This window comes from Micropterus salmoides, unplaced genomic scaffold (genome assembly GCF_014851395.1).
Source record: "Micropterus salmoides isolate LMB-PRFRI ecotype aquatic unplaced genomic scaffold, ASM1485139v1 Ms_hic_scaffold_9, whole genome shotgun sequence".
Taxonomy (NCBI): Eukaryota; Metazoa; Chordata; class Actinopteri; order Centrarchiformes; family Centrarchidae; genus Micropterus; species Micropterus salmoides.
The window spans coordinates 37,366,523-37,388,835 of record NW_024044681.1 but is presented as its reverse complement, the minus strand read 5'-3'; the positions used below and the strand labels follow the sequence as shown (position 1 = coordinate 37,388,835).

The following is a 22,313-nucleotide window of genomic DNA, read 5'->3' as shown; positions in this document are numbered from 1 at the left end:
TTGGTCCGAAGACAGATCCTTGAGGAACTCCATGACTAACTTTGGCGTGCATGGAGGACTCATCGTTAACATGTACAAACTGAAATCGATCTGATAAATAGGACTTAAACCAGCTTAGAGTGGTTCCTTTAATGCAAATGAAATGTTCCTGTCTCTGCAATAGGACCAGATGGTCAGTGGTATCAAATGCAGCACTAAGATCTAATAAAACCAGTACAGAGACAAGTCCTTTGTCTGATGCAATAAGGAGGTCGTTAGTAATTTTCACAGAGGCAGGTTGATGGTTTAGATGAAGAAATTATTGAAGTTAGTTGGTAAAGATTGAGGGAAGCAGCCAAAAGAGCCAAAGAGGCCAAAAGACAACAACCTAAATTTGACATATGTAATTACCTACTATAAGATCCTGACCAAGGGCCCAGGAGGAGACATACTAGAAAAGCAGCCAGCTAATGAGCAATGGAAGACTGAAGGGGTGGTGACAGTAACGGCTAAATGTAGTTCAGATAATTGCACAGATGAGTTGACTTGAATAACTGTAGATAAAAACTCTAAACCTATAAACTAATTAAGTCGACAACACATTAACAGCGAAGGGGACAACCATACAGCCGAACTAAAGTAGCTGAAAAACCAGGACCCATCATACAGCAATCTAGAGCAGTACGGAGAACAAGATCCGGTGTATAACGAACCAAAATAACCTGGAAAGTTGGGCCCATTTTGCAGGGAGAGAATATGTTCCAACAATGATTTCAATACTCTGCCCACCAAGTGAGCTCACAGTCCTGTATAGCGTGTTACAATGGCAGAAGAATTGCCTAAACCATAAGTTTTGAAGCGTGCAAACACCAAAATGACTGCTTCGCTTACTACATGTTGAGGATGATGGCAACAAAGCGAGATGGGTGGTCACACAATAGAACTAACTGTCCATCCCCTTATTGGAGCATTGGATACCACCGACAGCAGTCAGGAATGAGAGCACAGTATTCCCATTTTGTATAACAGACTCTGGCACACTGATGACAAAGAGGGATGCAAGAATACAGTGTCGTTATCAGGTGTGGAGGGGTAGTAAACATGCAAAGGTGCAACACTTCAGCTAAAGCAAAATTCCATTGCCGACAAGTGGTGACCCATTTTATGCCATATTTTGCAGGACGAAATCAAAATCAAAGTGATATTCCTATATTGTTTCTTATGCAAGGCACATATCCTATGGCTGACATCTTCTGGTTCTGTCAGGACGAAGATCTGTTGAAAATAGAGTTGCCGCCAGTTTGGAAAGGAATATGCACCCCAGTAATGGTAACAGGACAAATAACAGTGCTTAGCCAGAATGACATAGTGAGTAGAAAATGCAACGCTAGGAGCCTTACATTTTATATGGAAGATAAAGTTTATATAACACGGAATCAGGAACCCCATGGAGTGCCATCAGAACATCGAGCAATAGGAGAAGATTGGATTATATCAGGACAATTAGCAGGGTCAGTCCCATTGGTAAGGCAATAATTGCACAGTACATAGCACGTAACAGCCGTTGGATTTCATACTTGTGGTGGAACAAACAGAGATGTTTATAGGACAATACTAGCCGTAGAAACCACCTGCGAACAGCTGCACTCGACATCGTTAATGGCAATAGAAAATAGGTTTGTGTTAGATACTATGCTAGCAGAAGAACAGGGAATATGTAAATATTTTGGAGAAGAGTGCTGTACGGTAATATCAATGTACACAGAACAGGAAGGAAACCTCACCATGCTCCTAGAATCATTAAAAACCATGAGAGAAAAGCAAGTGAGGAACTCAAATTGGAACACAAAATTAACATCCATAGAGGAATGGTTCCAAAACATGTCCTGGACAAAGATCTTCCAAACAATAGGAATGGCAACTGATGCACTGATATTAGTAGCACATGGTGATCATGTGTTGTGTATCTCCCCTCATCAGGATTATGGTAGGAAGAATGATTAAAATGTTTACTGGACAATAACCTCTCCACATCTATAATGACGTAGAAGTAGGGATAGAAATGATTCCCATAAACGAGGAAATGAAAATGTCATCAGTGTATGAAAATCAGGTTGTTCCATCCGCCCCATCTAAGCTCTCGCTAAACGACAATGAGTATATAAATATGGACCAGGAGAATTGGCATTTCAAAGAATAGATAAACAAAATGACTGAGGAACAACAGCCAAAACTAAGTGGGAATAAACCAGTTAAAAGAAATAGAGCAAAAGCCCAACAGTACAAGAAGAAATTGCAACCAATTTTAGATGCTCCGTACTTGTATAGCGCCTTTCTAGTCTTTTCGACCACTCAAAGCGCTTTTACACTACATCTGCATTCACCAGTCACACACATTCATACACTGAGCCTAAGTGCTCAAACGGAAACTAACATTCACACACATTCATACACTGGCGGAATAGCCGCCAGGGGCAAATTGGGGTTCAGTATCTTGCCCAAGGACACTTCGACACGCAACCAGGGGGAGCCAGAGATTGAACCACCGACCTTCCGATTAACGGCCAACCCGCTCTACCTCCTGAGCCACAGCCGCCCCTTTAGATCAACTACCATATGGACCAATAACACTCCACAATCTAAAACAGCATTACAGTACTACTACCGGTCAGTTCAGTCAAAAGATTATCCCTTACTGCCTCCACCACTGGTTACAGGACCAATAACAACGTACCCAGGAACCTTGATAGACCATCAACCTCCAGAGAAGGAATATGGGTGCCTCCATCCAAACCCAACTAATGTAATAATTCTGCTAATTTTGTGGAAGGTGTTAACACAGTTGACAGAAGAAAATGCAGTTAAGGAAGCTGCAGAAAGGGCAGTTGAGGCCGCAGCTGAACAGGCGATGGAGCAGGCAACTGCACAGGCTGCTGAGATGGTGACAGGTGAGGCAGTCGCAAGGGCCATGGAGCAGCCACCAGAAGATCCACGACCACCTTCCTGGCCTCGCCCACTGTCCGCATCCCCAATATCATTAGCCCCGAGTCTAAGTGATGACCACAAATCAGATTCCTCAGATTCTTATAGTCCAGCAGCAGCCATCCACAACCACCCAATCACCACTGCCATTCACCAGCACACAAACACCACAACCATGTACCAGCAGCACCGCACCGAATCCAACACAACACTAACCACGTTAGGACAGGCGTACAGCCTTGAGATAAGTGCAAACGCGGACTAAATTCTAAGTATACCCCCGCCGACAGATGATCCTGACTACTTGGGTATGCTCACCCTACCTGAATTCTACGCCCTCACAACTGGGAAAAACAGACCTAGAGATTGTCACAATGAAGAAAACCATGTGTCTGGCCCATATTCGAATTGCAACCAAGTACTGGCAGGGGACCAGAAATAACCTCCTGCTTGAGCTGAAGCAGATGCGAGTAGTAATAGTGTCAAACTTATGCATGTATAACTTTTAAAAATACGGTGAGATTGAGTTTGAAACCTAATCGTGAATTTCTAATCCAGAGTGTCAAAAAATATAAAAGGCTATATTGTAACAACGAATTGGGATAAAGAACAGCTAAAACTGAATAACTTCAATAAGACAAAGAGGTGGAGAAAGGGTTAAAATTGTTAAACCCATACATGTAAGAAGCCATTAGATGGCAGCAGAGGATAAGAAAGCCACCATGGAGGAGGGTGCGGTTGGCGAACACGAAGGTGGAGACTAGGAGGAGATTAGGTAGAAAGCCCACCTGAAGGGCGGGGCCTGAGGTGAATATAAGCTAATGTTTGGTGACTGCACATCCAGTTCCATCCTGATGCTTGCTAGGATGTTGCTCGAGTTTTACTGTCCTTTACTGGAATAAAACTCTTTTGCACCGAATCTTGACCGTCTCCAGGGAAGTTTTTGACTATGAGTTCTTACTAATAGAGTATTTTTGACAAAGTTTCTTAAAGTGGTGAGGGTTAGGATCGGGCCTTCAGCTTGCCTAGCATTCCTTCATTATTACTTTGGCGAGCCGAGCCGGGGGAGTTGAGTCCAGAGGCCGAGAGGTTCTGACCGGAGTGGACAACCTGGTCTAATGTGGTCCACATGTGAAAAAAAACACATAAATCGCACTTTATAGTATTTTCACAAAATTTTTGTCTTTTTCTTTTTTCATTTTCACAAATAAAATAAAGTTTTTTCAAATCTAAAAAAAGTGTTTCAGACAGCGTTAAGGCTTTGCCTAAAATGCATAACAGCTTTCACAGCAGTAAGAGGTGCAAAAAACGGAGATTCGGTTTCTTGATATCATTCAACAAATGGAGATCATTTGTTAAACTGTGGAAGTTCATCTTAAAGTATGTCAACAGGGGTTCCAGACCCAAGCACCAAGTTAAAATCTGGACATTCCTGTCCCCCTGTCTGTCATTATTAACAATAGGTGCGTTTGACTTAATGCGGCGCGGCGCAGAGCTGATTTAACGTAATGCATACTGGACTTAAAACAAGGCATGCTTGTTAGAAATTGTGTCCAAGTGTCGCCAGTGCTGCATGCAAAACGTCACCGTGTCACATGACATTAAAACCTCGCGGGAGCAGGGCGTCTGCAGGCACAGAGTCCGGCAACCGCAGTTGCTTTTCCCAGACTACACCAAGTTGGAACCACACTATTGCCTGGTCTCGCGGTATTTGTCTTTGCAAATTCCGTGAGATCAGTCATTGATGTCAGCTCAGGTGCAGGTAGAATGTGTCCGACTTGACGGCGCCATTTTTATACCTTGCCCCTACAGTCACATGCATCAAGTCGGCGAAAGTCAGCCGCCGTTATCTCGAATGCACCTTATTTTTCAGGATTAAGAGAATAGTCCAGTATACCCCCTGCTGGTCATAGCCCTACATTAAAGATAAAGGCTAAAAAATGAGTTCATGTTGTTTTTCAAAGACAGATATTCATTACAATGGTCTGTATCCTAAACCACCACTTAGTGAATACCACTGATGTAACTTTTCCCCAAACAACTGTTAATGTTATTAATGACAGAAATCTAAAGTTTGATGAATAGTGTTAAAGGTAGAATGTCCACTAAGGTTTTTATCAAAAATAGAAGTAGCCTAATTGAACAAAAGCCACCTTTTGTTCCATTAGGCTACTTCTATTTTTCTATTATTCTTTACCTTAGTAAAACCAATTAAAGTCATGAAATGGCAATGCAAATATTTAAATTTTATAGGCTACATAAAAAAGGAAGAAAAGGATAAAGAAATTATATATTTAATGGTGATTGGCCACCCTTAGGCTTAAAGAAATAGCTTAACCCTAGAGCTCAGGAGCCACTGAGAACATAGGGAACTCACCCATTCAAACTGGACAAGTGGCCAAATGTCTCAGAATTGTGTGAAACTGATGTCTGAGATCACAAATCATCACATGTATTGTAATGTCAAAATGATTAATTATTAAAAGAATTAGTCTAAGGTTAACGTAACATTATTTAGACTAGTGTGCTTGTAGTGGCCAATGATGAGAAAAATCTAAATCAAATCAATATTTGGTGTGACCACCCTTTGCCTTCAAACAGCATCAGTTCTTCTAGGTACACTTGCACATAGTTTTTAAAGGAACTTGGCAGGTAGGTTGGCCCCAACATGTTGGAGAACTACCCACAGTCCTTCTGTGGATTTAGGCAGCACCAGCTGCCTCTTTCTTCATATAATCCCCGACAATGGATGATGTTGAGATCAGGACTTTGTGGGGGCCATACCATCACTTCCAGTAATCTTTGTTGTTCTTCAGGCTGAAGATAGTTCTTAATGACTTTTATACTGACTTGTTATTAATTTGTCCTTTTTGAGCTACTGTCTTAACAGCTCTCTGAGACCCCGTTTCGTTCCGTCAACTTCAGGCTGCATATTCCACAAAAAGCATTTCAGAATCAGTGCATTTTGCCTGCTTGATTTTGCAGGCATGGGGTTTACTTTTTGTGCTTCTACTATTGCTTCTACGTAGTTAAATTATTTCTTTCTGTGTCTGTTCTAAATGTGTTTATTGTTGTTTTACGATCGGGAGTCTCCACAGGGTTTTTTACTTTGAAAATTGACCGGATTCTCTATGCCGTGCTGTGTCTGACTTCCTGCCTGGTTCGATCTGCTCTGTGCTACATTTGCACTGCTGGAGCTGTGGCAGCTTAATTCTGAAAAAAACCACAAGGCTAACACAAAAGTCAACAGATGTGGCTTTAATACTTCTATATTTTCATGTAGTGATGTTCTATAGCACAACCAGCAGGCTCTCACTCCAGAGAGCCAGGACAAGATTTAATTTGTCTTCCTGTGTGTGGAGCTGAAGCTGGGTCACAGGCAGCTGCTCTACCTGTTGGAGCTGTCGCAGGGCCTGGAGGTGGGAAAGAGGGAACTGCAGACCCTACAGAGACAAAAGACACATGGCAATTGGGTTTGAACAACCAGGGACATTCTCAACCAAACCTATTTACACATACAAAACTATGCATTGTCAGTACGCTATCTAGGTGCAAGTGCTTCAGGTGTTAGTCTGCTGTGCAGGCATCAGCTGTGCAATGGCCCACACCCCCTCCCATATGCCAGACCCAGCAGTAATTAGTGAAGTAATTTATGACCAATAGACATGCATTTTGTCACATTAGACATTGTGTCAATGCTCAATGCTTTCACCCTGTGTGAGACTCAGCCTTGAGTCCATTGAGTCATATGGTTTCATAAAAAGCTTTTATGGTTTCATAAAAAGTAAAAAAAAGTAAAAAGTAATTTTTTCATAAAAGATAAAACATGACTCAAACAGAAGGAAATTGTGCATTTGCAGGTTACTATTTTCAACTGCGGATGAATCCACATGTGGTGCTCTATCGCATTTGTTTACATCCAAATCTGAGTTATTACAGTTATAATTACATACTAGCCACGTCTGCCGGCAAATATGAAACGATATCGCAGCAGTCCCTGGGGATTTACTGATGGAATAATGTGTTTTGGACTAAATGTTTTTACTGGATTGGATCGTCTGGACCTTTGACAACGTAACAAGACCATTTTTGTTGGAATATAATCTGTCGGTGGATTAAGTTACTATGAGGCTTCAAAGGTGAGTCCCGTCAATTTTGCTTATACTGGGTGGTCTGACAGAGGCGCTGATTGTATCTTGAAATGGTTTGCATTGGTTGAATCACAAGGATTTTAGATTTCAAAGGGTGGATCATATAGCAGTAGTGGGCACATAAGAAGAGCTGTCATCAGGACCTGTTACCACCAGGAATGTGAAGAGGTTTTCACATAAAGTTAACATTACAACAGCACCAAACTGCACCCAAACAACTGGGTGTAACCAGAGACAGTTTAGCTTAAACTTAATGCTAGCTTTCTATGCGTTCGACCAGCCTAAAAGTTCAGTTAGCTAAAAAGCCGCAGTCACGTAACGTACCTTTCTTTAAAGGTTCTGTAGTGACGGATGAAGTTGGATGTTGTGGTCATGGTGTCACTGATTTTTGAGCTGCAGACCTTGCATACCACTGTTCTTTTCTTCCTGCCGTCATCGACAACATAATCCTTGAATGTGTTGTACTACATGTAACGGTCTATTTCCATGCCGCTGTTATGAAGATCCGGACCGCTAACGTTATGTGAAGCACACATGGTTGAAGGATTATGTGCAAATGTTGGAGTGAGTGAATGCAAATATTTATTAAAAACAATCAAGTCATTTTCAAGTCATCTGTCTCAAGTCTAAGTCAAGTCTCAAGTCATGAACACCAAGTCATGTGTATACATACAAAGTATGTCGCAGTCTAACACACTTCTCTATGCCATTCTATTTCAGGAGTTACCTAGTCAAAATCCTATAGTGACGGTGTCCCCCCCCCCGACCACTGAAATTATTTAAATCAAAGGTAAACAGAAGAGGAGCTGTGCATAAAAACCTCATAAAAATTTAAACCACAAGAGCAATAGTGCAAACGAATAGGAGAGTTAAATGTGGACTCTTAAACATCAGATCTCTCTCTTCTAAAGGTGTACTAGTAAATGAACTAATATCAGATTATGATATTGATTTATTTTGTCTTAGTGAAACCTGGCTGGGTGATGGAGAATATGTAACCTAAACTAAACTATAACTCATTTGAAAGCCTTGTTCTTAGTCTTTCGCACCCAAGTTGGAAATCACTACAACCAATTCTTTTTGTTATAGTGTACCAAGTACCTGGTCCATACACTGAATTCTTTTTGCAGACTTTTTGTCAACTTTAGTCCTTAAAACGAACAAAGTTGTTATTGTAGGGGATTTTAATATTCATGTGGACGTTGAGAATGACAGCTTTAGTAATGCGTTTATCTCTGTTAGATTCCATTGGCTTCTCTCAGAGTGTTCATGAACCAACTCACTGTTTTAACCACACCCTTGACCTTGTTTTGGTGTATGGTATTGAAATTGAACATTTAGTGAATGTAAATGTAAATGCTCCGTACTTGTATAGCGCCTTTCTAGTCTTTTCAACCACTCAAAGCGCTTTTACACATCTGCATTCACCAGTCACACACATTCATACACTGAGCCTAAGTGCTCAAACGGAAACTAACATTCACACACATTCATACACTGAGCCTAAGTGCTCAAACGGAAACTAACATTCACACTCATTCATACACTGGCGGAATAGCTGATACTGAAGTCGGGGTTCAGTATCTTGCCCAAGGACACTTCGACACGCAACTAGGGGGAGCCAGGGATTGAACCGCCGACCTTCCGATTAACGGCCAACCCGCTCTACCTCCTGAGCTAAATTTAAGGATGCGATTGCATCAGCTCTAAATTCATTATCTGATCACAAAGTAACGGAGGACTCCTATGCTAATTTCAGTCCCTCCCAAATCGATCATCTTGTTGATAGTGCTGCAGGCTCGCTGCGAATGACACTCGACTCTGTAGCCCCTCTAAAAAAGAAAATAATAAAACAAAGACGGTTAGCTCCATGGTATAATACTGAAACTCACAAATTAAAGCAAATATACAATACAATATAAAATTTAAGAGCTCATAGTACCTTACTACCCCACCAGAGCACTGCGCTCCCAGAATGCAGGGTTACTTGTGGTTCCTAGAGTCTCCAAAAGTAGACTAGGAGCCAGAGCGTTCAGCTATCAAGCTCCTCTCCTGTGGAACCAGGTTCCAGTTTGGGTTCAGGAGGCAGACACCATCTCCACATTTAAGAGTAGGCTTAAGACTTTCCTCTTTGATAAAGCATATAGTTAGGACTGGCTCAGGTTAGTCCTGAACCATCCCTTAGTTATGCTGCTATAGGCCTAGACTGCCGGGGGATTTCCCATGATGCACTGAGCTCCTCTCTCCTCTACTTTCTCTCCCTCTGTATGCAACCTTATCCCATTATTGCATGTTACTAACACAACTTCTCCCCTTTCCGGTAGTCTTGTGCTTTCTCGTCCCTCTCCTCTCTCCTCCTATCACTTCCTGCAGGTGTTTCTGGCTCTGGAGCTGTGGAGTCTGGATCTGTGGCTGCGGGTCACCTGCTGCCCCCGTGTTTCTGCTACACCCTCTGCTACAACAACTATTGTTACTAGTCCTATTATTAGGGCCCGAGCACGACCTTTGCTCGGATTATATATATATATATATATATATATATTTATATATATATATATATTTTTTTTTTTTTCTGCAAAGTAGGCCCAAATGACATGGCCTAAACATACTCGAAAACTCACCAAAATTTGCAAACATGTCAGAGCCGGTAAAAAATTTCGTATTCTACAAGTTTCGCACATGGGCGTGGCAAAATGACTCGCTAGCGCCACCTAGAAAATTGGAAAAGATTAGCCCCTCGTTCACGTTCAACCTACATGTACGAAATTTTCTGGGGACATGTATCGTATCAAGACGCACAAAAAAAAAAGCCTCAAGAACCCATAGCCTAAAGTCAACAGGAAGTCGGCCATTTTGAATTTTACGGCCATTTTTGGATGATTTACACACTTCGTACTTTAACGAACTCCTCCTAGGGATTTAGTCGGATCGACTTCAAATTTCTGCTGTGCCTTCTAAAGGCATTGACGATGAAAAGTTGTGCTATTTGCGAGTTTTCGTCAATGGGCGTGTCCGTGGCGTCAATGATTCGCTATGAAAAAGGAAGTTGTTGTAACTTCAAGGTACATGCTCACATCTGGACCAAACTGTACATCTAGGATGAGAGTCCCGCCCTGAACACATGTACATGCCGACATTCACCCACAGTCATAGTGCCACCTGCTGGCAACAGAAAGTGACCTTTAACGAAGCAGCCCCCGCCGCACGTTTCACCTACGTGCACGAATTTTCTGTGGTACGTGTATCTTGTCCAGACGCACAAAAAAGCCTCTTGGATCGATGCCCTAAAATCAACAGGAAGTAGGCCATTTTGAATTTTACATCAAATTTTGGATGATTTACACACTTCGTACTTTAACGAACTCCTCCTAGGGATTTAGTCCGATCGACTTCAAATTTGTGCTGTGCCTTCTAAAGGCATTGACGATGAAAAGTTGTGCTATTTGCGAGTTTTCGTCAATGGGTGTGTCCGTGGCGTGGCGTCAGAGATCAAGTCTTCGCCATGACACAGGAAGTTGTTGTAACTTCAGTGTACATGCTCACATCTGAACCAAACTTTACGTGCTTGATAACTCAAGGGGTCATCTTCTCTGCTATTGGTGGACCAGTCAGACAGGAGAGCTCCTACTCTTCCTCCAGACATCAACGATCTTGCCCCTCACACAGTCAGATGGCTTCCTTCAGTGCACTGAGGTGTTTAATAACTCTGAAGACAATACTACCAGCAATGTCTTCCTTCTCTTTTCACGTAGACGCTCCGACAGACAGTGCTTTCAGTTTGCTGCATGCATGGACACAGAACTGCGGTATAGAGAGAAGCACACGGTCAGCTGGCTGCAGCTAAATCTGGAGTGCACTCGTATTCAATTCTGTATGGTAAATTCAGTTTTAACGGAGCAGAGCGAGCTGACAGGCAGAGTTAGAGACTTTTTCTGTCCGTTTCTCTCTTTACAAAGACGCATGTTGCAGTCAGAGTCTTCTCTGAGATGCGAGCACGACATACAACACAATTTATCAAATTACACATCGGATATACAGTATGAAAATAAGATTGATTGGATTATACTCACAGGAAGTATAAAACCTGTTACATGTGTCTATTAAAAGTAAAGTAACACAAAAATGTCAGGGAAATTACTTTACTTAGATTTAAGTACTGCAGTTGTACATTTGAAATACCTTCCTACCTTTCTGATAGGAAGCCTTCTTGAGGTGGTATAAAACATTTCTTCTTATATTCTGATTTGAGTTGTGGACAACTATGACCACATGAATTAAAAAAATTAAACATTTCACTGCCCAAGTCAGCTATAACACAAGTCTTGTTCATCAGACTACATGCTGTACAGTATTTGTGGACAGATTTTGTCCCAGGATTTATTATGCATTTCTTCTTCTTCGTTGCATGATTTAGAATAATAAGGTGAGAAATGGGTCTATTCTGAGTTCATCCTGCACTGCAGCAGCTAATAAAGTCCATTTAATCCCAAAAACGCTTTTCTTTTAGGCAGGCTGGAGCAGAAAACAACTCACCTTTCTCAAGTTGTACAGTAATGTCACATGTGTATGAAGGTGGATCAAACAAGCTAATCTTAAATGTCAAAGTAGAGAGGAGCCTAGTAGGCCTATTTATTTTCATTCATTACACAATATGAATAAGCTATGCAGACAGTTGTAAAGAAAGAACATCTTTTTCTTCTGTTCTCTACTTGTTATAGTTACACAGTATTAGGGGTGTGGGCTGTATTAAAAGTATCCACTGTTCTCCCATGCTCTAACACACAGTAACGATGAAATGTGTGCTGTTCTCACATTCTTCCTCTGTATGTACACATAAACAACAAGGCAGGGAAATATAAAAGGAATTTATTTTATTGTTTGGGTACATTATTGTTCAGTGTACATGCTCACATCTGAAACAAACTTTACGTGCTTGATAACTCTCCCACCCCGCAGACATCTACACACCAATACCGATTTATATTCATAGCGGCAAGTGCTATGTAGCTCCACATAGTGGACACAGGAAGTGACATATAACACCTTCATGCGGCGTCGGAACCGCGTAGCAAATTCACAGCTGTACCGGCAGAGCTCCAGAATATGCAATTCGGCCGGCTCACACCAGGACGCGCTACAAGTGCGAGGGCCCGCCCAACGCTGCTTGCAGCTTTAATTATTATTGATATTATAATCATTAACATTACAATTATTATCATTAACACTACTGTAAATATCTGTACCATTTTTCATTAGTCTATAGCAACATCACCTTTACTGTCTGTACCTCTGTGTGTGTATATTGTGTAGGCTGCCTCCGTCCCCTCTCTCCTTCCATTCCTCTCTCTCTTTCTCTCTGTCCCTCCCTCCCTCCCTCTTCCTCTCTCTCTCTCTCTCCTTCACCCCCAACCGGTCAGGCAGATGGCCGCCCACCCTGAGCCATGGTTCTGCTCGAGGATTCTGCCTCTTAAAAGGAAGTTTTTCCTTGCCTCTGTCGCCTAGTGCTGCTCTTGGTGGGAATTGTTGGGCTTCTGTAAATAACATCATAGAGTACGGTCTAGACCTGCTCTTTTATGAAAAGCGATGTGAGATAACTGTTGTTGTGATTTGACGCTATATAATTAAAATTGAACTGAATACTATTTACAGAAACCAAACAATTCCCACCATGAGCAAGCACACTAGGCGACAGAGGCAAAGAAAAACTGAATAAATATACTTTGTACTGCATGATTTGTCCTGTTAGTATGTCTATATCCTACACAAAGTTTCATCTCCCTTTGTTTTGGACATTAAAGTGAGGAGAAAGAGAAACTGGTTGTACTGATTTAATTTCACCGTTTTTTGTGGCGAAAATGAACAATCTCAATAAATATATATAAAAAACAAAACGCTTTAATAATTTCAGAATGAAGTATGTTATAATTTCACATCAAAACATACTATAATTTTATTGAAATGCAGTATTCCTAAGTGGGATTTATATAATACATAACGTCTCTGCTTTTCATTCTAGCATGTCTACACTGTTTTCATAAATTTATGAGAATTAACACCCAATAATGAATTTAATATTCAGAAAATATTAATCCATAAATCTCTCATTTTGCGGGGCACCACAAAGTTGTTAATTAACCCAGAGGCTCCAGAACTCTGGGTAGCGTTTTAATGATTATACAATTATTCACTAGTGATCAGTTAGCAAATAATCGCTCAATTATCTTAAATCAGTCAGTCAATCTCATATCATATGGCTAAACAATGAGAATGTGGGTTTCTATTGTGGGAGTATTTGACTCATACGGGCAGCTAATGAACGCAATTAGATGATAACTGGGTTAAATTTGTCTAGGAGTATCAAGGATTAAATATACTGGACTAAGTCTATGAAGATTCTCAATCATCCAGGTCATAGTTTTCCAACGAATGTTAAAATCAAGGGCAACTGGACTTGGTTGAAGATACTGGAAGACGTTTCGTAGGACTTCTTCAGTTCTGACTGACTGGCAGGGAAACTCAGCTATTTAACCTCAGTGGGGTCCTTTGCCAGGGTCATCGATACCGCTGGTTCGTTAGTGTGCCTTATTGCTGTGACGACAGTCGTTACAGTCGTTAAGACTACCGGTGGCCAAGACTGAATGACCATCGTTGCTATCTTCACCTGAGGCCAATAGGTTACGTTTGTTGAGTTTCCTGGGAAGTGATGAAAGGACAGCATTGTAAGTGGGGGATAAGTGGTGGCGTAGACCCTCTCCTCTGTTCAATGACGGCTTCTCAACCCTGGTGTTGATGGCTTCCTTGACGCCTCTTTCAAACCATCCATCTTCTCTGTCTAAAATGTGCACCTGGTGGTCCTCAAACGAGTGTCCTCTGTCCTTCAGATGTAAGTAGACTGCAGAGTCTTGACCTGAGGAGTTGGCCCTTCTGTGTTGAGCCATGTGTTTGTGTAGTGGTTGTTTAGTCTCCCCAATATACAGGTCTGTACATTCCTCACTGCATTGGACTGCATACACTAGATTGCTTTTCTTGTGTTTGGGTGTGCGGTCTTTGGGGTGGACCAGCATCTGTCTTCGTGTGTTCTTGGGTTTAAAAAACACAGGGATGTTGTGTTTGTTGAAAATCCTCCTGAGTTTCTCTGATACTCCAGACACGTATGGAATCACAATGTTGTTGCGTTTGACCTTCTTTTCCTCCTCCCCTGTAGTTTTGTTCTTCTTGGATTTTGTGGCTGTTTTCACAAAGGTCCATTTAGGGTATCCACAGGCTGTAAGTGCCCCCTTCAGGTGGTTCTGTTCCTTCTCTCTGGCTTGGGCACTCGTTGGTATGTTTTCCGCTCTGTGGTGCAGTGTTCTCATGACCCCTAGCTTGTGCTCCAGTGGGTGGTGGGAATCGAACAGTAGGTATTGGTCTGTGTGTGTGGGTTTTCTGTAAACACCAATCTGCAGGCTCCTGTCCTCTTCAATGTGTACAGCGCAGTCCAGGAAGGCCAAACTGTTGTTGTGAACATCTTCTCATGTGAACTTGATATTACTGTCCACAGAGTTGATGTGTTCTGTACCAGTGGCACATATCTGGTACAGATATGTGGACGACACCTGGGTCAAAATTAAAAGCCAGGAAGTGCAAGCCTTCACAGAACACATCAACTCTGTGGACAGTAACATCAAGTTCACACGAGAAGATGTTCACAACAACAGTTTGGCCTTCCTGGAGCACAGAATGTAGGGTTTTGGACTGCTTGTGTTTCTCCCCGCTGGGTTGCCGGTAAAACGGCCTCACACTGGCAGAGTCCGTGCGTTCTCGGTTAGGACAGCTTCAAGCCGTCGGCCAGTCGCTTTTGCTGCCAGGGAATTGCTCCGGAGGTCCGTCTTTTGTAGGCTTATTGAAAAAACTTGCAGTGGGGGCCAACCCTGGCGCAGGTCAAAGGTTTGGTCGTCCTTTGTTACTGCTGGCGGGACCACGTGGGAGGGTCCGACCTCAGTGAGATTGGCTCGACGAATCAAGCTTAAAGAGAAAAGAACTTGGTCGTTCTTGAATTAAAACTTGGGTAACTTAACGGACTGATAACTTTTAACAAAACAAAACCATAGAAAATAAAACGCACAGTTGCAGGAAAAGAGGGAAAGCTGAGGTCGCGGCACTTCACGTGTGTAGCTTGAAATGAACAAAGGGCTTTGTTGCGCCGGGCCTAACTCTTTGGGCGTTGCCGGGAGAGGGGGCACGCCGGGCGTGTGCCGAAGCGCAGTTGGAGAGTCAGGAACAAGCAGAGAACAAGAGAGTGAACGACAGCGTGAGTCGCGCTTTTGTTGGTTGGGGCGTGGTTCCCAGAGGGCAGTCCTTTGTTTCCGGCGGGAGGGCTTGTTTCCGGTTTCCCGAGAGACTGTCTTTCTTTAGACATATTAATTAGTTATTTATTTTAAATTAGATTAATTAATTTTTAATCAAAAAAATCTATTGGCATGTATTATAATGAAATATCTTCCCACAATCAAACCTCAATTGTCAAACGGTTGTACCGTTCTTAGTTTTAAGCACTTGATAAAAAGGAAAACAATTGTCAGTAGTTCAACTTAAAAAGGTTAGTATTTCATAGGAATCACAGATGAGAGGAACTTAACTAGCTTTCTGGATATTGGCGGTTACACGTTCTTAGAGAATTTAAGCAAGATACACGAATGGGATCAGATTATTGGTCATGATAAATACCGAGTGATATTTATACATTAACGGCATTTCAGACGATGGCCTGTAATACTTATTTTGTCCACTTGGGGGGAGCTCGGGTTACATGAGGATAGCTCTGATTAATCCTAAAACAATCTTCTTAGGAGCTGGGTCATTTTTAACTTAAATTCAAGTCGGAAAATTTATCGAGTATAGGATGACATTTCTTCGTCATTTCTAAAGGAGGTGTCAGAAAGTGTTGGGAGAAAGCAATGGTTACACATAAAATGAAGGAATGTCATTAACCTTGCTGATAATTAAAACACTGCAAAATTAACTTATTTAGATTCTTTAAACAACAACATGGTAACGTAACTACTCAAATGGAGGCAAACGCCACTACTAACTTAGCAAAGATTATTGGTTAAACAGAACAACAGTTTATAATGAAACATTGTTTTAGCTCAAGAAGGTAGGAGTTGTTAAGTGTCCCCCTTTCGCAATCCTGGCTTATCACATTTGCAAATCAGCTAAAGAATAGAAGGGAGTGGTGTTTTATGGTCCAGCCATTCTATGGGAAAAGGGATCAGAACGTCCGGTACTTTGATGTCTTTAGGCACCCTAGAGGGAGAGGCATTGGACACTTCTTTTGCTGTCCTGCTAAGTGTCTATTGACACCTTTACGGCGTCCTTAAGCAATGCATGTCTGATTGAGTTTCTGCAGACCCTTACCAAACCCCAGGCGATGTCTCTAGTTTTTGCATGTCAAAAGGCCAACCTCCAGGGGAGGAAAACTTTTCTACCCCCTCCTTTTTCTCAGAGAGAGAGAGGGAAGGGATTTTTGAGTCTCCAAATTATTTGATATAAAATGCACAAATCCACACTGTTGGTACACAACATCATATACTTTTACAAAGCTTTCTTTATCAGCTCTGACAGGAAGGTGCAACCACTTTATTTTTCCGCTGCTGATTGAAAAAAGGCTACAGTCCTTTTACTTGTTGTCTCTACATATGTGGATGACGCTAGCTAGTGCCGCGAATATCCTGTCAATTCATGGGAGAGAATGTTGCTGTTGCCACCCGCTGGTGTAGCTAGTAAATTGCTCTTAAACCAACAGATCTCTGTTTACACATCTCAGCGGGACAGACTGGACAAAATTCCACAAATGTGTAAAAAGGATGTTACAAATGTCATGTGACCTGCAAATTGACAGGAAGCGATCCGCAAATGTGCAAAAACAGTTTTGTGTGTAGAAATGGATCCACAAATGCACAAATAACACTTTGTATGTGAAATAAAAAGATCTTTGTATAGATTAAATTGTGTATATTTGCATATCACACTGTATTTTTGTGGATATTATTTTACACAAGGCAAATGTAAAAATACATGTTTTGGGTAGTGAGATATTTGTGTATATGTCTATTTATAGATCTCCACAGTACACATTGGACAAAATTCCAAAAAAGTGTTAAAAGGAACTCACAAATGTAACATGACCCACAAATTGACAGGAAGTGATCCGCAAATGTGTAAAAACTGTTTTGTGTGTACACATCATTCTGTATTTTTGTGGATATGATTTTACACAACACGAATGTAAAAATACACATTTGTGAATAGTGAAATATTTGTAAAATCATAGTACACATTTGTGGATTGTCTTCTGTGGGTTACAAATATTCAATTAAATCTTCCATAGAACCAAACATATTTAACATTATTCAACCGTTTAAAACAAGTTGAGAAGAATAGGTTAATCTAAAAACCTAATAAAATACTACCACAGTTGCCATCCAGAAGGGACTAATATTTACCTTTGGAGGACAACGCAACTTTCATTATTCATACATAAAATAATAATTATGAAAATAATTTTTCTGGACATTTTACTTTTTCTCTCGCTTTCCAGGTGTTTTCCATGACTGGATAATTGGTCATCTGTTTTTGACCCTGATAAAGCTGTTAAGCAGTTTTGGGGCAGCGATGGAGCAGTGGATAAGACCTGAGCAAGACAGTTAACTAGGGCTGAAACGATTCATTGATTAAATCGATTACTAAAATGCATCAACGCAAATTCTTTGCATCAATGCTTCGTTTAATCTATATAACTATACAGGACACGGTTTCACACGGCCATTTATAACTGTCGTACATCACGCTTACGCTGTGAACACAAGGTGATTATGATGGCGCTGTTTGCAAAGTGGAGGAAGAGAGAAAATAGCAAGGGACGAAGAAGAAAGTGTCCAAAGTATGGGATTATTTCAAGCTAAAGAAAACAACAACTCTGTAATGTTACCGTCCGTCCACTGTAAAACGAAGTTTATGTTGCCTCGGCAACAGCACGATGGCATCTGATCAGAAAGCACCTGGTGTTCTGCCAGCGGACCACAGATAAGGTAACAGCCGCAGTCCTCAGATGATAATGTCCACACTATAGACGCTTCAAATACTAAAATTATCGTTAGCTGCAGCCCTATACTTAATCCCTAGTTGCTACAGAATTTTGACATATATAGTAGTTGTACTTTGGATAGAAAGTGTCAGCTAAATAAGTAAATGTAAATTGACTAAGTAATCACATGAGGGGGTCAACAAGGGTGGGAGGCGTAGAGAAAGTGTGTGTGAGAGAGGGAATCCAGGATGATAGATTGCATGAACCTGGATGAAGAGTATAGTGAGCAATCCAAAGTGGAAGATGATTTGTCATAATCCACGGTCAGGGAACAGCATGTTAATGTGGCAATATCACTGTGCCAGCCTTGTGAGAGAGTGAAGAAGAAAAATCACTGCAACACTGCTCAGTAGGACAGTAGAACAGGATTCAGTGAGTCAGCATCTTACCCTGGAGATGTCCACATCTTCATCACAATTTTCACCCATCATGTGGCTCTCCCTCTGGTTCCTCAAAGAATGTAAGACAAAAACTACCATCACTGCTGCCTCATCCTGAAACACACACACAGAGCTAACTCAATCTTTTGTTGGTCAGGATATCTCACCATTCATTCACACAGGCAACACACTACTAGACACAGAGTTTCATTTTAAAAGCCTAAAACATAAAATGACAGCCTTTGTTGACTTACTGTTATCTCTCGGCTGGGCTCCACAGTTATTACAATATGGTCTTTAAACCTCAAACACACCGTATCCTCCAAGGCAGGCATCTTCCCAGCTGTGACACACACACACACAAAATGGCAATGTACATTTCAAATAATATGCACACAGTAAACCGTCCCCTGTACACGTTTGAACACAGATGACCACTAATCAGCTCACGTGGGGTAAGCAGCTTCTCCTGGCTGTATGGTGGTAGTCTGTTCATGATGAAGTCTCTCTTCATGTGAGTGGAGCGGACTTCCGGCATCCCTGTTAACATTTCATCAGCCAGAGATCTGAGGCCAGCCGCCAGCCGCCTGCTGGTGTCCAGGCCTTCGCTGCTACCCTACACACCCACAAAACAAAGCCAACAAATCCAGACAGTCAGCGTGCATGCTTATGTCCAAATATGTGAATAAATACAAAATTTCCCATGGTGGGAAGGAGAAGCTTGCAGTGCTGGTAGGTGTTTAGTGATTTGGAGAGGTCTGTATGTCTGCCTCCACCAACTCAAGCCATTAAAATACTTGTTTGCTGTTAAGCAAATGCAAGGACAATTTTAAGGCAAAATGACTCCCAAAATCACAACATGCTGCCTGATCTGCATAAACATCACATCAACTGCTCCATTCCACCAACCTCGGCACAAGGGCAAGTCCAAAAGACATGCAAGCTTCCCATTGGGATGGGGTTTTCACTATTGTATCATGGGCTTTGTGGTGGAGACCACAGCGGGCCTGCGCGGCACTGAGGATTTTTGTCTACGCCCACCCACAGCGTGGGTCTCTCGTACGTCCGCACCTTCTATATATATATATATATACACACACACACACAACGGTGAGACCCAGCCATCGGCTCCCATTTTTCTTCAGCACTGAGCTGTCTAAAGAGCAAAAGATTTGTCTAAAGAGCAAAAATTTTCAAGCTGTAAAACAAGAAGAACGATCTCTTCCAGCAAGCCGGCCAGAACAGGGAAAGTCGCCGCGGCGTCTGCCACACGGGCTACATCGTGCTGGGTGATCTCCGTCCCCGCTGCCAGCCGATCGCTCACTATCTATTCGTACTGCCCGTTCTGCGCCCTTCTCCCTCCCGAAGAGTAGCGCCGCCGGGCGGATAGCTTGCCATTCAGGACGAGTAGGTGTGGCGGCCGACCCGCTCTCTGGACTCGATCTGCTGTTGACGGAAGAGCAGGAGTTGGATGGCTCCACTCTTCCCAACTCTGAGCGGCTCCTCGCTACGGTACGACAGGGGACCCAGAGGGCGACTACGCTACCTCGTGTGGTGGGAGGACACCCAACAGACCCCTCTGACTGTGTGTGAAGGTCTCTCACCTGGACCTGTCACTGTTCAACAGGGCGATTATGGTGAGACCTTTTCGCATGTGACAGTGAAACAGGTGATGGAGGAGAGCCAGTCTCCCTGGCGCACACACTCCATCGACCTGAAGGACGCCTGTGCAGCCCTCTAAGATGAAGGCCTCACTGGACCTTGGTTCTCAGTGCTGAAGAAAAGGCATTTGGGAGCCGATGGCTGGGTCTCACCGTTCTATATATACAAGGTGTGGACGTAGGAGAGGTCCACGCTGTGGGTGGGCATAGACTAAAATTCTCAGTGCCGCGCAAGCGCGCGGAAGGGGTAAACCCTAGAGCGATAGCCTTAGAAGGCTGCGCCTATACTCATAGATTCCGGGTTACCGTACGTAACCCCCGTTCATTTTTTTCAAAAATGTCTGGATTTAACCTAAAAGACATGGAAAGGGAGGATTAGCGTTTCAAATTAGATATTTTCTGTCTATACAACACTGGGTGTCTACATATACACTATATTGCCAAAAGTTTTAGGACACCTGCCTTTACACATCAAGGCTGATGAAAACAGACCCCTTTTTCCAGAAAAAAATGCCTAAAATTACATACCCAAAATGAATCAGGAATAACTCAACCATTTGGCCTAGATGCATAATTCTGGTCTCCTTTGAAAAGTCAGAAGCTAAGGAATATGAATCCATTGTGTATTAATATATTTATTTTACTTTTACAGATTACATGGAGATGCAATAAAGAAAAAAATCTGAAATTTTTAGCCTCGCCTGGTAAAAAAAAAGCTATATTTTGATGCAATAAACCATCAAAACCATCCTGAGTTAGCTTTTAATGCAACTGAATATCTTCTAATACACCTAGAATGCAATTGTAACTGTAAATCTGATGAAAATAAACTAAAATACAACAGTTATCATACAACATTTTCAAATATACCAGGCAAATTTCCATATTTTGGCAATATTAATTGTTAAAATGCTGACTTTTATTGATAGATATCTTTAAAACACAAAAACAGGCATGTGCTTCATTTCTAAGTGAATTTTGAGCCCACTGACAATAAGGCAATGAAAATTTTATTTATTAATATCAAAAACTTACATATAGCTCCTTTAAGTAAAGTACCCCAATTAATGTATGTTGGAAATTTGATTCATTTTAAGATAGGCTGCTATTGTCATTATTCTAATGTGCTTCATCTGGATGATTGAATAAAATATTGATTTATTAATTAGACATGTTTTTGATATTTATTTTGGATAAATTGGTATGTTAATCAAGTAATAGGCAACATTTTTTTTAGAATACACAAAATTAGTCGAGATTAATCAACTAATCAAAAAAATTATTGTTAGATTAATCAACTTATAGTGATGTGGAAAGTATCATTTTTAGTTGCATCAGTAATCCAAACAGCTTTACCAGTAAGAGTCTTCTGGGCATGCCCTCTCTCAGGCTGAGCTGGGTCCTGCTCTTGTCACACAGCAAACTGGGAAATATGTCCAAAAGAAGATCTCCCCATGACCTGAGTAAAGGATAGGTAGGGATGACAGGTGAGAGAGTATCAGATAAATAATGTGACACTCATGCACAATACCCAACAATTTCCCAGTTTATTTTCACACTGCCATCTACCTGCTGGTCCTCGTCTGTACAGATCAATCCAGGTTGTAGGAGGAAGTACATAAGCCGCTACGGTGGCCCTCACTAATCAAATCAGTGTGTAACTGATCACGAGCACATTGTGTTATTTCATACGCGCAAAATGAACCTTCAGCTGTCATGATAGAAGTACTCGCGCACAAATTCAACAACTGAGAGATGTACAGGCACCTGCGAGCAAGCTGATTCTGCTCACTCTAGTCTACGTGACTTTTGACAATTTGGGGGCAGGAACCAAGGAGGGCACTGACCCTCTCATGATTGGTCAATCATCATAATCACAAACCATTAAATATCCTTGTACCTTGATTGACTCTTGGTCCAGGAAGCACGGGGTTGGGGTAATTTACCGCCGAAGAACAGTGGGGTTAGTCAATGAATTAGAATGAGTTTTCTAATATTTCTAATATACAAAATGCTGCGCAGATCATAATTAAAT

General features: G+C 41.7%; 1 protein-coding gene and 1 long non-coding RNA gene across 2 annotated transcripts in view; one reads left to right on the top strand and one right to left on the bottom strand.

Annotated features, from left to right (window-relative positions):
- Nucleotides 1-22,313, top strand: part of LOC119895919 — a 34,471-nt gene that overhangs the window by 10,061 nt on the left and 2,097 nt on the right. The gene's annotated exons all lie outside the window — the stretch shown is intronic.
- riox2 (ribosomal oxygenase 2) overlaps nt 6,205-22,313 on the bottom strand; it is a 36,906-nt gene continuing 20,797 nt past the window's right edge. The window contains exons 6-10 of the mRNA XM_038709331.1: nt 21,635-21,737; nt 19,068-19,233; nt 18,872-18,960; nt 18,627-18,731; nt 6,205-6,404 (exon numbers count right to left, since the gene is read on the bottom strand). Coding sequence (XP_038565259.1) covers nt 6,252-6,404; nt 18,627-18,731; nt 18,872-18,960; nt 19,068-19,233; nt 21,635-21,737 — 616 coding nt within the window. The 3' untranslated portion in view covers nt 6,205-6,251. The remainder of the gene's footprint in view (nt 6,405-18,626; nt 18,732-18,871; nt 18,961-19,067; nt 19,234-21,634; nt 21,738-22,313) is intronic.